The sequence below is a fragment of the Oryctolagus cuniculus genome, chromosome 21, assembly GCF_964237555.1.
Source record: "Oryctolagus cuniculus chromosome 21, mOryCun1.1, whole genome shotgun sequence".
NCBI classification, from domain to species: Eukaryota; Metazoa; Chordata; class Mammalia; order Lagomorpha; family Leporidae; genus Oryctolagus; species Oryctolagus cuniculus.
The window spans coordinates 23,594,852-23,608,112 of NC_091452.1; the positions used below are offsets into that span (position 1 = coordinate 23,594,852).

At 64.7% G+C, this 13,261-nt stretch overlaps 2 protein-coding genes across 3 annotated transcripts in view; both read right to left on the reverse strand.

The window, feature by feature from the left end:
* Positions 1-724: 724 nt before the first annotated feature.
* CASTOR1 (cytosolic arginine sensor for mTORC1 subunit 1) lies at positions 725-4,772 on the reverse strand. 2 transcript variants are annotated; one of them, XM_051826686.2, is made up of 9 exons: positions 4,485-4,772; positions 3,982-4,052; positions 2,881-3,068; positions 2,662-2,794; positions 2,339-2,462; positions 1,837-1,950; positions 1,632-1,714; positions 1,444-1,538; positions 725-1,344 (listed from the first exon to the last, which is right to left on the reverse strand). In XM_051826686.2, exons 1-9 carry the CDS (start codon positions 4,595-4,597, stop codon positions 1,276-1,278), a joined length of 990 nt encoding a protein of 329 aa, XP_051682646.2. In that variant the 5' UTR covers positions 4,598-4,772; the 3' UTR covers positions 725-1,275. The 2 variants fall into 2 exon arrangements, with proteins under 2 accessions (XP_051682646.2, XP_051682645.2); XM_051826685.2 differs by having other exon boundaries at positions 2,339-2,465; positions 4,485-4,757.
* Positions 4,773-7,030: 2,258 nt separating this feature from the next.
* The window catches only part of TBC1D10A (TBC1 domain family member 10A), a 30,906-nt gene continuing 24,675 nt past the window's right edge, over positions 7,031-13,261 (reverse strand). Inside the window, exons 4-9 of the mRNA XM_008274706.4 lie at positions 10,212-10,318; positions 9,474-9,588; positions 9,319-9,384; positions 8,847-9,036; positions 8,602-8,756; positions 7,031-7,864 (exon numbers count right to left, since the gene is read on the reverse strand). Coding sequence (XP_008272928.3) covers positions 7,400-7,864; positions 8,602-8,756; positions 8,847-9,036; positions 9,319-9,384; positions 9,474-9,588; positions 10,212-10,318 — 1,098 coding nt within the window. The 3' untranslated portion in view covers positions 7,031-7,399. The remainder of the gene's footprint in view (positions 7,865-8,601; positions 8,757-8,846; positions 9,037-9,318; positions 9,385-9,473; positions 9,589-10,211; positions 10,319-13,261) is intronic.

Sequence of the window (13,261 nt, forward strand, 5' to 3'; positions counted from 1 at the left end):
ACTCCCCACCCCAACCCCTTCCCAGGCTTCCTGAAGGAGCTGCCTCCTAGGTTTCCAGGCCCGGGGGACACTGAGGCTGGAGGGACGACCTGGCTCGGGAGCCCCCTGCTCACTCACCCGGCCTCCGCTCTGCTCACCCTCACCGTCGGCTCCCCCAGTCTGCAGCCTGAGGCTCCAGCCCCCCGGGGGGCCGCAGGGGCAAAGGCGGGCGGGCGGGCTGCCAGATGCCCAGCCCCCTGTTCTAGTTTTTTCCAGGAGGCCACCACGACTTCTGAGTACACAAAAGTCACACCCTTTTCCCTCCGGGCCTAGCGTGGGCGGGCCTGGGCTGAGGGCACCTGATAACCTCCAGTGTGCATCACAGGCGGCCCCTGTGGCAGGAAAACCCAGGCCCGGAGAGACCCAGGGCAGGAAGAACTGACGGAGGGCTGGGCCGACTTTCAGAACACAGGCGAGGCCCCCAAGAAAGCAGGCGGCGGGGCGGGGAAAGGTGCCTCTGGTGCCTTCCTTGAGGGGTCTCCTGGCCACACCCACGCGGCAGGGAGGGGGCGCCCCGGCAGTTTCTGCCCAGGGGTCCACAGCTTCCTGGGCTGTTCCTGGAAGCAGCAAGGGACCAAGGAAGAGGCACCCCCCATCTCAGAGGCAGACAGCGCCCCCTGGTGGGAGTTACGTGACCCTGGCTCAGCCCGGCCAGGTCAGACCCAACCAAGAACAGAAGCCCAGCCCAGGCACCGCCAAGTCCTTTATTAACTGTAGATTTAAAAAAAAAAAAAAGCGATAAATGTAAAAAAGACTTTCTTGGAAGCCCTGGAAGGGGTTAGGCACTGCTAGAAGCTGCCTGGCCGGGGAAGGCATCCCAGCCAGAGGCAGGAACGGACACCAAAGCCCCGCCCAGGGGGGCAGCCGGCCCCGGGAGGGCAGCGAGGGGCTTGGCTCAGGCCTCAGGCGGGGACTGTGCAAAGACCAGGGCAGCACAGGCAGGGCTGGGTTGAGGGGCGGATCCCCCGAGCACCGTGTTCCCACTGCCACCTGCCCACTCCACTCGTGGGCACGCACACGTGTCCACGTGTGGGCTGGCGTGCCTGGGCACAGCTTATACATACGGACAGCAGGATGAGGGGCCCCCTAGCAGGAACGGGGTGGGGGCGCTCATCCCAGAGCTTGAAGAAATAGCTTAGAGAAGTCTTTGGAACCTCCCCAACTCCCGGGAGTGGGGGGAGCCTGAGGGAGGGGTAGGAAGCCAGCTCTGGTCCCCCCCCTCGCCGCCGCGGGGCCTCATGGGGCCAGGCCCTCCTGCCGCCGCTGCAGCACCTCGATGACGTTGCTAATTCCGTCCTCTGGCACCTGCAGGCAGGTGGACGGGAGGGAGGGGGGTCAGCACTGGCCAGAGCTGCCCTGCCCCCCCAACCCCCCCCCACCCCGCACTCAGCCGGGGGCACTCACCAGGGCGTGGTCGAAATTGAAGGTGCTGATGTAGTAGGCAGAGATGTCGGCGGCCGCCAGGGGCCCAGCAATCTGGGCCACGATGCCACACTCATCTGAGGGTTGCAAGAGGGCCCGGAGTGGCTCACCCCGGCCGCCCGCCCCCACCCCAGCCCCACCCCACCCCCAGCCTGGGCAGCGGCCCTCACCAAAGCCCAGCGGCTGCCCGCCGATGCGCACCATCCTCCACAGCTCCCCGGAGGAGCTGGTCAGCAGCAGGTCGCTGGGGAACCTGGGAAAGGCAGGGCAGCTGGGCTGTGTCTGAGCCAAGTCCCCGGGGCAGGTCCCACCTCTTCCCTCTGGTGAGGCCTGCGGCCCCGGCTGGGGTGGGGGCGGGGGGGGGCGGTCACGTACTTTTTCTGTGTCTCGGCGTCCATGACAATAGAAATGTAGCCCTCGATGAGGGAGAAGGCAAAGAACGGGATGGAGCTGGACTCCAGGGAACCCGAGGCCGGCTCCTTGGGCGTGCTGGGGAGGGCCAGTGGGTGAGGGGCTCTGAGGGGCCCCCAGCCCGCTCCTTCTGCTCCCCAGCAGCCTCCAGCCCCCCTGGGAAGGGACTGGCAGGGGTGGTGCTGGGCCAGGACCGCTCATCGCTGCTCCACTGCCCAAGGGCCTGACTTCCTGTAGCTGTGGGTGGGGCCCTGCAGGACCCTGGCAGAGAGGGCCTGGCCAGGGTTTGGCTCGGGAGCCGCTCTGCAATGCCAGTGGAGACGGCGCTTCCCCGAGCATCGGCGGAGGGCCCACGGGCACCCCAGGGGGCCGGGAACCCCCCCCCCCAGGACACAGGGCAGGGTGGACCCCCAGAACCAATGGAGGAAGGTGTTGGGGGTGGAAAACAGGGGCACACAGGGCTCACCTGTGGGAGTAGAAGAGGACATCGATGAGGGTGATGGCGATGGCCGGCAGCGTCTCGGGGTCCAAGGTGAGGACACAGAAGCGGTTCTGGGGGCTCTGGATGGGATGCACCGTGGGGCTGGGCCCTGCTGGAGACAGGGCAGCCAGTGACCAGTGTCTGGAGCAAGCGCGCCCCCTGGTGGTCAATCAGGGAGGGACCGGCCCCGGTCAGCTCCCAGCTCCTCAGGGTCAGTGTCGGGGTGCAGGTGCACAGACCCACCTGCAGGGCCCCAGTGGGACAAGGCAGGCCCCGCTCCAGTATGGGTGTCCGGGGGCAGCCCTCACCATGCTGGGCGCGGGGGAAGCCGTTGCTGGAATCGTCCCTGACAACAGGCACAGCTTCCCCGCCCACCTCACGGTAAATGGCGAACTCCTGGGCCAGCGTGTGGATCACCACGGACAGGTCCTGCTCCCGCACCTGGGCCACGGGCAGACGGGCACATCAAGTGGGTGCCGGCCCGGGCGCCCTTGCTCTGCCACGCCACGCCCCCGCGGGAGACTCACCAGGATGAAGTCCGTCTGGTAGGTGGACAGCATCAGCACGGACACGTGATGCTCGGCCAGCGGTGCGATGACGGAGCGGGCGATCTTGGTGACCCCGGCGGCCTGCACCGCCGCCCCGCTGGAAGACGACACGTTCAGCACCAGCCACGTGGCCTCAGCCACTTGCAGAAACTCGGAAGGGGGCAGCTCTGTGGGCGGGGGCACATGCCTGGTCAGGGCTGCCTGCTGGGGCCTGAAATTTCGCAGCAAGCCCAGAGCTCCAGGCTCAGATCTGGACCCAAACTCAGATTCGCCGTTTACTTGCTGTGGGACACTGGGGCTAGCGACTTGAGAGTTTCCTCATCCCCGAAATGGGCTCCACGGGACTCCTCTCTATTGGCCAAGAGGCATTACACCACGTGGCACCACCAGGGGGCGCCAGCAGATCAGGTTGGCCCCCTTTTGGCAAGACCCAGGGTTTCCTGCAGCACAAACAGGTAAACTAAGGCCTTTCGGAGAGACCCGGGGCAGGGGCCAAGCCCCACTTGGCTGGCCTGAGATCCCAGGCCGATGAACACCGGCCAGGACTGCAGGAGCCAGAGTCAGCTCCAGGGCCAGGCAGGGACCAGGATTGGCTTTCAGTCCTGAGCTGGGGGGTAGGGGGGCCCTGCCCTGGGATGCCCACACGCTCTAGCATTCCTTCCGCCACCCTCAGATTCCCAGAGTTCCCTGAGCAGCCGGGTCCGAACGTGGGCGATAAAACTCGGAAGGAAATATAACGCCCACGGGGGTTCCAACAGCGCCGGGAACCCCAACCCTGCTGCAGGCCCAAGACCGCCGGGGGCCCCTCCCTCACACACAGTCTGCAGAGGCCTCGGAGGAGAAATCCCCCTAGGTCAGAAGAACCCTGTCTACACCCTTTTCATACAGCGAACGGAGCTCAGAGAGGGGCAGCCAGTTGCTCACGGGGCAGGGAGTGGAGCAGTAGGACCTGAACCCAGGTCCATCAGCCTTGAAAAAGGCCGCAGCTCCTGGGACATCAGAGCCCGGCATCTGGCGAGAAGCCTGCAGCGTCCAGCCCCGCCCTCTCCAGCGCAGCCCCCTCCCCAGGGCAGCCCCCACCTTTAAAGCCCTCGTCGTCCACCATGAGCGTGTAGTCCTCGGGCGTCTCGGTCAGGCTGAAAAACTTGCACCTGGTTGGGGGCGGGCGGGAAGCATTCTCAGCCAGGAGTGCAGGGGGCCCGCCTTGGCCCGGTCCTGGGGCCAGGAGTACCCTCCTCCGCCAAGCTGAAGTTTCCTCCCCAAGGCACTGGGGAGGGGGCCGCCTCCCCGAGAGCCCCCGGCTCCTCCATCCCCGCAGGACAGGAGCGGCCCGAGGCGGACCCGTGCCCCTCTGGGGTGGCTCCGCGGGCCAGGGTCCAGCACTGTCTGCCCTCGCTGGGGCTGTCTGCGCCCGGACAGGCCCTGGGACAGGGGCCCTCGCCGGGCCGGATAGGCGGCGGTCCCGGGGAGGGCAGGCCCGGGCCAGATGGCGGCCGGAGAGGGAGCGCCTTCCCCAGCCACGGCCCCCCGGTCTCGGGTCGCCCTCGTCCTCCGCGGCCGGACCCCCGAGCCCGGGCACGCACCGGCTGCGGTGGGACAGGAAGAGCAGCTTGATGAGCGGGTGCGTGTAGAGCCAGAGCCCGGGGCGGGCGAGGCTCAGCACCCGCACCCGGTGCTCCAGGATGCGCAACTCCATCGGGGATCGCGTGGACCCGACCCCGCCGTCCACCCGACCCAGGCCTAGCGGGAGGCGGGGCGGCAGGGGTGGTGCCCTGCGCTTAAAGGAGCCGCGGCGCGCCAGCGACCACGCCGCCAACTACGCCCCGGGCCCGCCCCGCCGGGCGTCGGGCCCGGAGTCCGGATCCTTGACTGCCGCGCCCTGAGGGCCGCGCGGCCTATCCGGGATGGCCACGCCTCCCCGCCGCGGCTCCGCCCCGCCGCCTCCGACACGGCAAGCCCCGCCCCGACGGCCGCGCCGCGTTGGCTCCGGCTGGGATCGCCGCCTGGCTCCACCCCGGCCCCGCCCCCGGCCCCGCCCATTCCGCTGCGCGGGGGGACGTGGGTGGGGCGGTTTCTGGCCTTGAGGCCCGCACGTGGTTTTTATGCCTGGGACGAAGCGGAGCTCCGCCAGCGGGGTCAGCACGCTGCCCTCGGGCCGCAGGGGCGTGGCGGGGCAGCGGGCCAGTGTGCCGTCGGTCCTGGCGGGCCCCGTGCTGGGTTCCCGGCCGTGCCCCGGTGCCGTCTGCTCACGGTTCGGCAGGCGCGGGGACGCCGGGGCAGCGGGCTGGGCGGCTGTGTCCGAAGCCCCTTGTCCCCCACAGCCGGGGCTTCCTGGGATTGGTTTTGGTACATACCCTTCCCCACTTTATTTTTAAAGATTTTATTTATGTTTGGAAGGCAGAGTCACAGGGAGGGAGAGGGACGGAGATGTCTATCTGCTGGTTCACACCCCACATGGCCACGGTGGCAGCGGGGACTCAAACCCGTGTCCATATGGCCCCACACCTCCCGACCTCGTCGTGGGCTGACCGGGTGAAACCCAGGTGGCCTCACTTGTTGCTCTCAGCCGACTTCAGAGTAGGAGGCTCCCTACCAGGGGCAGAGAGGCCAGGGGCGTCCTGGCCGGCTGTGCCTGAGCCACCCACGGTGGGGTAAGGGCTTTAGGTGTGTGGGCCGGGAAGGCCCAGGGCCACACTCTAGGGGTGCATGGCGTGTGCCAGAGCGACTTCAGGCCAGAGCCTTGAGCCTGCTCGGGCCTTCCTGAAGCCTGTGGCCCCTGGGACCCCCATCTAAGCTGCTTCAGGCCCAAGGCCTCCAGCCCCCTGCCCCCTCCCCCCCGCCAGCACTGGCAGACACTCTAGATCTTACCCGGCCTCCGCAGGTCTAAGAAGACCCCGCAGGCTGAGCAGGCATCAGCAAGCCCAGGGTGGGCTTCATAGCAGGGCAGGGCACGCTCCAGGGGGCCCTTATCTGGCCAAATCATCTGCAGGCCTCTGCTTTGAGGCTTTGAACCGAGTAGGTTGAGGCAGGCCTCAGGGTGGCTGGGCAGGCCTGAGCAAGCCGCCTGCCCGCTCAGCGCCTGCACTGTAGGCAGATGGATAAGCCTCCTGCCTGGCCTTCTGGGTTCCTGTGGACAACAGAGCAGCTGCCTGTCCCCTGGAGGACCAGGGAAGGAGGGGTGTTTCTCAAAGACTGGGCCCGGCTCATCAATGGCAGGTGCAGTTAGAGTGGGAAACAGCAGGGGCTGGGGGCAGGGGGCAGGAAGTGGGTGGCCTGCCTGGGCCTCAGTATCCCCAGCTTGGCTGGGACAAGATGTTCCAGGCCCTGGAGATGCCTGCAAGCTCCCGGCGAGGCTCTGCCCCTCCCTCCCCTGCCATGTCTAACCCTGCCTGGGCCCCTGCCAGGAACAGTGGCTATTGTTTGACTGGGAAAGCCGCTTCCTCAGCAGTGGGGTGGGGTGGGGGGCGCTCCCTGGGACACGCCGTCCTGGCTCTTGCCAGTCATCAAGGGGTGACCACCGGGCCTGGGATGGTGGCCGGGAGAAGGAGCTGAGGGGCTCAGGATGTAACCCAGGTTGGCGCCCCTCTCCAGGGGAGTTGCTTTCTTCCCCGTCAGCTCTAAGAAGTGGGCGACCACAGAGCTACCTGATGAGCCGCTGACAGAGCCAGCCCAGCCGGGCACACGGGCACGCGGTGAGGGCTAGTGACCAGCACCCAGACTTCTCCCCGCCGCCTCCGAGGGCGGGAGGCCTGGGCTGAACGGGTGAGGATACTCAGGGGCCCCAGCCCTGGTGTCGGCCCGTGACCCAGAATGGGCATTTGGAAGCTGGTCAGGGCCTGAGGGGTGTCCCGGCCAGGCCTGGAGGAGGAAGATCCTGCAGCCCCCCTCAGAGAGCCTGCTCCCCCTGGGAGGTAGTCAGGGACCAGGCCTGGGGCACACCCGCTGCTTTGCCCAGCACCAGGTTCCAGTCTCGGTGGAGGAGGGGCCGCAGGGATGGGGCAAGGCTGCTCCTGGACTTGGCGTCTCTGGTGCTGGGCTGGGGGGCCCAGCTGGGGGGCTCTGCAGGGTGTGGAGAGGATGCTGAGAGCCAGAGCGGCACCCCTTTCCCAGCCCCCAGCTGCACACCAGCTCTCTACACAAGCTGTTTATTTCTGTTTTGTACAAAACCATGTTTCTATTTTACACAAAGAGCACCCCACCCTCTCCCCTCACGGCAGAGCCCTAGCCCTGGGAGCAACCCCCCCAGGAGGCGGGGCTGAGTGGGGCCCCACCCACTTGGCCCTAGCTTTGGCCTGCACTGGCTGGGCCAGCCCGAGCTCCAACTCTAGAGAAAATAAATAAGGAGGCTCAGGCAGAATCTGTGCTGGGCCTGCCAGACTCTATCCCAGTGCAGCGGCCAGGAGGCTGGTCCCTAGGAGGGTGGGCAGGCCCTGGAGTGTCCGTCCGTGAACCGTGTAGCAGTATGGAGACCCCGCCCCGGAGGCCGGAGCTGCCGGGGTTACAAGTAGGTGTCTTCACTCTCCTGGGATGTCAGGCTCTCCTGGGAGCGGTGATGTGTTGAATCCTGGGGAGCCAAGTCCTGGGGGGCTGGCTCCTGTGGGGCCAGATCCTTTGGGGGTGCATCCTGTGGGGGACGTGCATCTCCCGCAGCGGCTTGATTTGGGGCTGGGGGCTTGTCCAGCTGCCCACTCGCCTTTGTCCGCTTCCGCTGCTCCTTCTGGGTCTCCTTGGGTGGCTTGGGCTTGGCTTTGGAGCCGGGGAGGGGGGCGTCCGGAGGCAGACGGATGGATGGCGAAGGCTGCAGGGCGGGCCGGGGACCGGGCTCTGCATCCAGGATGGCCTTGGCGCCGTGCAGCCGGGGCGGGGAGCGGCACTGAAGCTCACCCCGGGTTTCTTGCCAGCGCCGCAGCTGAATGAGGTGCTCCCGCTCAATCTGGCGCTCGGTCACGGGCAGCTCCACTATCTGTGGGGGCAGTGAAGGACAGGTGGGCACCAGGAAGAAGGACCTTCCCTTTCTGCCCCTCAGCCCGGGCTCCCACGCTCCCTCGGCACCTGCTAGCCCTAAAGACTGACACCAGGAAGGATGGGGTCTGGTCCCAAGCTGTGAGCACAAGTCCCAGGGCTGAGTGCCAGGTGAGCTCAGAGTCCAGGAGGGGTAAGGCCCAGCCGGGGTAAAACCTGCTCTCGGCCACTGTGTCCCCCCCCCCCCCCCGCCAGCTTCCCAGAGCAGCCTGGCCACGCAGGCTCGAGCTCCAGCCCTGCTGCTTTCTGGCTGGCGGCGTCACGGGCCTGCGCTTCCTCCTGTGTGAAGGGGGGATAATGCCTTGGCCTGTGGCCGCCGTTGGAGAAGCCAGGTGCAGAGATGGGCTAGTGTTCTGCTTTTGTGCCCCCAACACTGGCCTCAGCCCTGTTCCCAGTCTGGCCCTCACCACACCCCAGAGAGGCTGGCCACTCATGTGTCACCACCGCATTACAGCCCTGAGAGACAGGAAGTAAAAAGGAAGAGAGCCGTGGCCTTGAGTGTAGGACAGGGAGGGGGGCTAGGGGCTGCAGCTCCTCCTGACTCCCAAGGGGTCAGACAGGGATGCCCCGCCAAGCCAGGCCTCCACCCACACTGTCCTGGGCTGCCGAGCAGTGGGCTTGGCACGGGGTGGGGGTGGGGCAGAGTTACAAAGTCCCCTTCCCAGTGGTGGGCCGCACCTCCTGGACCAGGAAGGCCTCCTGCATGATCTTGGGGCTGAGGCTCCGCAGTCGCTCGATCGTCTCGTACTGGCCCTGGCAGGCTTTGAGCTTCTCAGGGGAGCCCAGTGCGTGTTTCAGCAGCACCAGCCCGACCCGGAAGATGATCTTGACTCCTGCATGGGGAGGGGGGGGCAGGTGGTAAGTGCAAGGGGGCCTTCAGGGGGCTTCTCTGAAGCTGGAGGCCCCGGAGCCCAGCCTGGTACCTTCGCAGAAGAACATGTCCCAGACGCGAAGCACGGAGCTCCAGGGCAGGGTGCGGGCGAAGGCGCACATGAACCACTCGGTCATGTAGAGCAGAGGGTCGATCTTCTGGCGGCTCAGGTGCTTGTGGGCCACCGGCGACACCTTCTGCAGCAGCGAGAACAGGATTTCTCCGTCCAGCTGGATCGCTTCCTGGCACGACACAGAAGCCACGGGGCCATGACTGTGGCCTGTGGGGGTGGCCACCACCAGGCCCCGTGAGCAGAGGTGGGGGCAAGGGGGTGACAGGGCCATGGCAGGCACAGGGTCACTCCGTGAGCGTGGGCTCGAGGGGCCCGCTGGTCAGGGCCGAGGAAAGCTCAGATAGGAGAGACGGCGCTCCAGGCAGGGGTCATGGCCTGGGCCCGTGCAGAGGCCTAGTGGGCAGTGGAGGCCTCCAGGTTGCAGCAGGCACCAGGCCAGACAAGCACTCACCAGCTTCTCACTGTAGTAACCGGGCAGGTACTTCTCACAGATCTGTACCAGGCACCAGAAGGCTTGCTGCGGGGGAGAGAGACGTGAGCAAGGCCTTGCTGCCCGCCTGCCTGCCCGCCCACCCGCCTGCCCGCCCAGGGCTTGGTGGCACTCACCTCAGCCGGCATGTGCATGAGCAGGACAGCAGCGATGGGTGCCTGGGCCTGGCAGTAGCCCTCCTCTGGCCGATAGAGCGTGTAGGCCTTCAGCACGCGGAACAGGTCCTGCTGGCTACAGTGAGGCCAAGCAGGGCAGCAATGACAGGCGTGACTCTGATGCCCGCTGCTCCAGACCTGCCCCAGAATCCGGCCTTCCCCTTGTCACCAAGGGGTCGGTATCCAGTGTGGGACACGGACCCTCAAGTGACCAGTGAGGGGCTCCCACGTGACAGGGAGGGCACAGGCTCAAAGAGAGCGGGGCTGGAGCCAGGCCAGGGCAGGATGCCAGCCAGACACAGGCTAAGGAGGTACTGAGGCCTGTGAGTGGGGGGACCCTTACATGGCAGCCACGCCCCTCAGCCAGGCCAGCTTTGCCCCAGCTGTCTGTCTTGGTCCCCTTGCCTGCCTCATCTCTCCTCCTGCAAGCCTCCCACCCTCTCAGCTCCCCCTGCCCTTTCTGATGAAGCCTGCTTCCAGGGGAGGGCCAGGCTGAGCCAGCTCTAGCGCTCAGAAGTCAATGATGAAAGCAGCCGCAGAGGTCAAAGAAGCGGCTGAGGGCATCCCTCAGACTCAAACCAAAGGAGGGAAACGCTAACAATGGAGTGCTGGGCACGCGGCTTCTGAGCCCTGCCAGACTTCCTTGCCCCCGGAGGACAGGCCCAGGGTCACCTCCCAGCCCACAGGCCCGCGGCTCACCCGTGGCCCCCCCGGGACACAAACATCTCATGGAAAGGGAACTGCCGGTGCAGGTCACGTTCAATCACATCCAGCCACTTGGGGTCCCCAGGGGACATGTCCAGCTCCTAGAAGCAAGGGTAAGGGTACACATTAGGGGCCGGGGAAAGCAGAAGAGGGCATTCGTGCCAGGTACCACCGTCTCAGGTACCAGAAGAGCCTACTCCTGGGAGTGCCCACCCGATTCCAACACAGGACTGGGCCTGCCTGAGAACAGGAAAGGCTGGGCAGGGGCAGGGAGGACGGGGCCCTGGAACCCAGACAGCGTGGTCCTGGCTCTGGGAAGCCCTGTGTGGGCAGAGTGCTCATCCTAGGTGCGGCTGGAAATAGCCTCCAGGCACTTCAGGTAGGACTCGGGCGCACACAGGATGTCCCATCTGTAAGAAGGAAAGCTGCTTATCCAAGCATTAGCTGCCACTCTGAGCCAGGTGCTAGGCAGGGAGCACCTGTGGGCCCCACTCACTCCGAAAGACAGGTCCTATTGTTATACCCTGTTCACAGATGAGGAAACGGGGGGGTCAAAGAAAAGTCACTTGCCCATGGCCTTGTAGCTAGAAAAAATGGTGGAGCTGGGACGAGAGCCAGGTCTGATCCAGCGTCGTCAATCCCAGCTCCTGTGCTGCCTGCCTCTGCGCTGGTGGCGTCACCGCCTCAGGAAGGGGTGTGTGTGTCCGTGTGTGACCCGCCCAGAGCGCCGTCGGGGAGGACACAACATCTGTCAAACCATTAACCTCAGCTGCTTCTCCGGGTGCTGGGGCTTCAACAAAGCTCCTTTTCTTTGAACTTCCGGGAACATTTTAGCATGTGTACCTTTACGACAACAACAATGCTATTACAAAAAAACAAAACCGTTCCTTGGTCATTGGAAGGCTCTCCCTCCTGACTGGCATGGTGGTGACGTGGGGCTCTGTCATGTGTCAGAACTGAACTGCATGCCCAGGACTGAAGTGTTTTTTAAAAAAGAAGGCAGACCAGGGAAGAAAGAACAAGGGGCCTGAGGACAGGTCCTGGGGAGGGAGGCCCAGCAAACACACCGAGCGAGAACAGACCAGGCCCTGGCCCTGGCTGGCAGGTGTCCTCATACAAGCCCCTTGCCCCCTTATGCCCCTCAGTGGGGGAGCAGGAAGGGCCCAGCATTAAACTAAAGAACTGAGGGTGCCAGGAATAGGAGAGTAGGCAGAGGGAAGGTTGACAGGTGTGCATCCCCTGAAGCCCCCCACCCACCCCCAACTCAAGATAGGAGCCAGTGTGTCTCCCGTGCAACCCTAGCTGCTGTGTGAACACAATTCAGGTTTGCTTTTGTCAGAAAGGGGAGGAGGGGGACCGGCTTCCTGGCACAGCGGGTTAAGCTGCTACATGTGGGTTCAAGTCCCAGCACCTCCATTTCCCATCCAGTTGGGAAGGTGGCAGAAGATGGGCCAAGTGCTTCGGTCTCCAACACTTGGAGATCCAGATGGAGTTCCTGGCTCCTGGCTTTGGCCTGGCCCAGACCTGGCTGCTGACTGTTAACAGCCACTTGGGGAATAAACCAGCAGATGGAAGGTTTCTCTCTTGGTCTCTCCTTCTCTGTTTCACTCTGCCTTTCAAATACAGAAATAAATACATCGTTCAAAAAAAGAAAGGGCAAGTGGGTCTCACAAATTCTCTCTGTGGTTCCCATGAGATAGGGACTTCAAAACCCCAGAAGTCATTTCTAGGTCCCTCAGCAGCTCAAGGTGCCTGACCGCATACAGGGCTGCTGAGAAAGGACAGGGGGCGGCTGTGGGGTGCCCGGGGAGAAAGAGCTGGGTGCGGGCTCTGGCAGACCCACTGCTACTGCAGTCACTGTCTGGGCCTGCAGCCTCTGTAGCCTGAGAGGCGCAGGTGCCTGATGACGGGGTGCCAAAGAGAACCAGGCAACAAAGGCAGGAAGGTTCTGTGTGTCCAAGGAAGAGTTAGAAATAGCAAGAGGTGGAGGAGAGGGAGCCACCAGACACTGCAGTTGGCCAGACTGCTGAGATGGGGTCAGCCACCAGGCTGTGGGTTAATGGCGGGGGAAGCACAGGACCAGGTATGTGCTACCACCACAGCCCCTCCCTTGGCTCACACAGCCATGGCAGCTGCTCACCCCCATCTGTTTCCTCTGGGTCACCCACAGGCAAAGCCTGACCTGGTGTGTGCGCAGCCCCACGACAGCCGCAGGGAGCTTCCACTCCGCCTCAGAGCACTGAGAAGTGCCTCCTCACATCAGTAACCTGCCAGCCCCAGCTCTGCACTCTGCATCATACTCTGTGGACTGCTTGCTGTGCCACCAGGAGGCTGGCTGGCCCGCCCACCCTGGCATTCATCCCGGGGCTCTGGACTGGAGTGGGGCTCCCACCTGTGAGCCTCCTGTTCTCCCAGGATGCAGCCCCTTGGACTGAAGTGATGGGAGACCACTCCAGAGTCTGAAGGCCACTCTGGTGGGGCCTGGTATGGGTGCTCACTGGGATAAACAGAGCTGCCCTGCCCCCACTCACCTCTCTCAGAGAACAAGTTTGGCAGGACAGGAGTGCTCACTGAGGCATGAAGTATGTCAACAAAGAGTTGGTGGCTGGCAGCTCTGTCACACTGTCTGCCTGTCACCAGTCCCAAGGACCTGGGAGAACCCTGATGCCTCAGGCCAGGTAAGCTGTAGGTAACCCACAGCTTCCCAGGGGAGGCACTGTTCTCCTGCATGCCATGGGGCCAGAGGGAGGCGGGACTGTACAAGGAATCCTCTCTGGCCACAGAGTGGCTTCTGACCCCTTGAGGACACGGGTTTGACACCCCCAGAGCTGATGACCCCATACGGGGGACTGTGTAGGGCTGAGTTTGGCTGAGGTGGGACAAAGAGCAGAGGATGGGAAGCCAGGAAGTGCTGAGGGTCCTGAGGTCCTGCTGGGCAAGCCCCCAGAGGCCCAGAGCAGGCCCAAGGCAGCCAGGGAAGTGATGACTGCTCCTCCTGATGACCGAGCCGGGAGGCAGCTTCTGAGCCCAAGAAAGCGGACCTG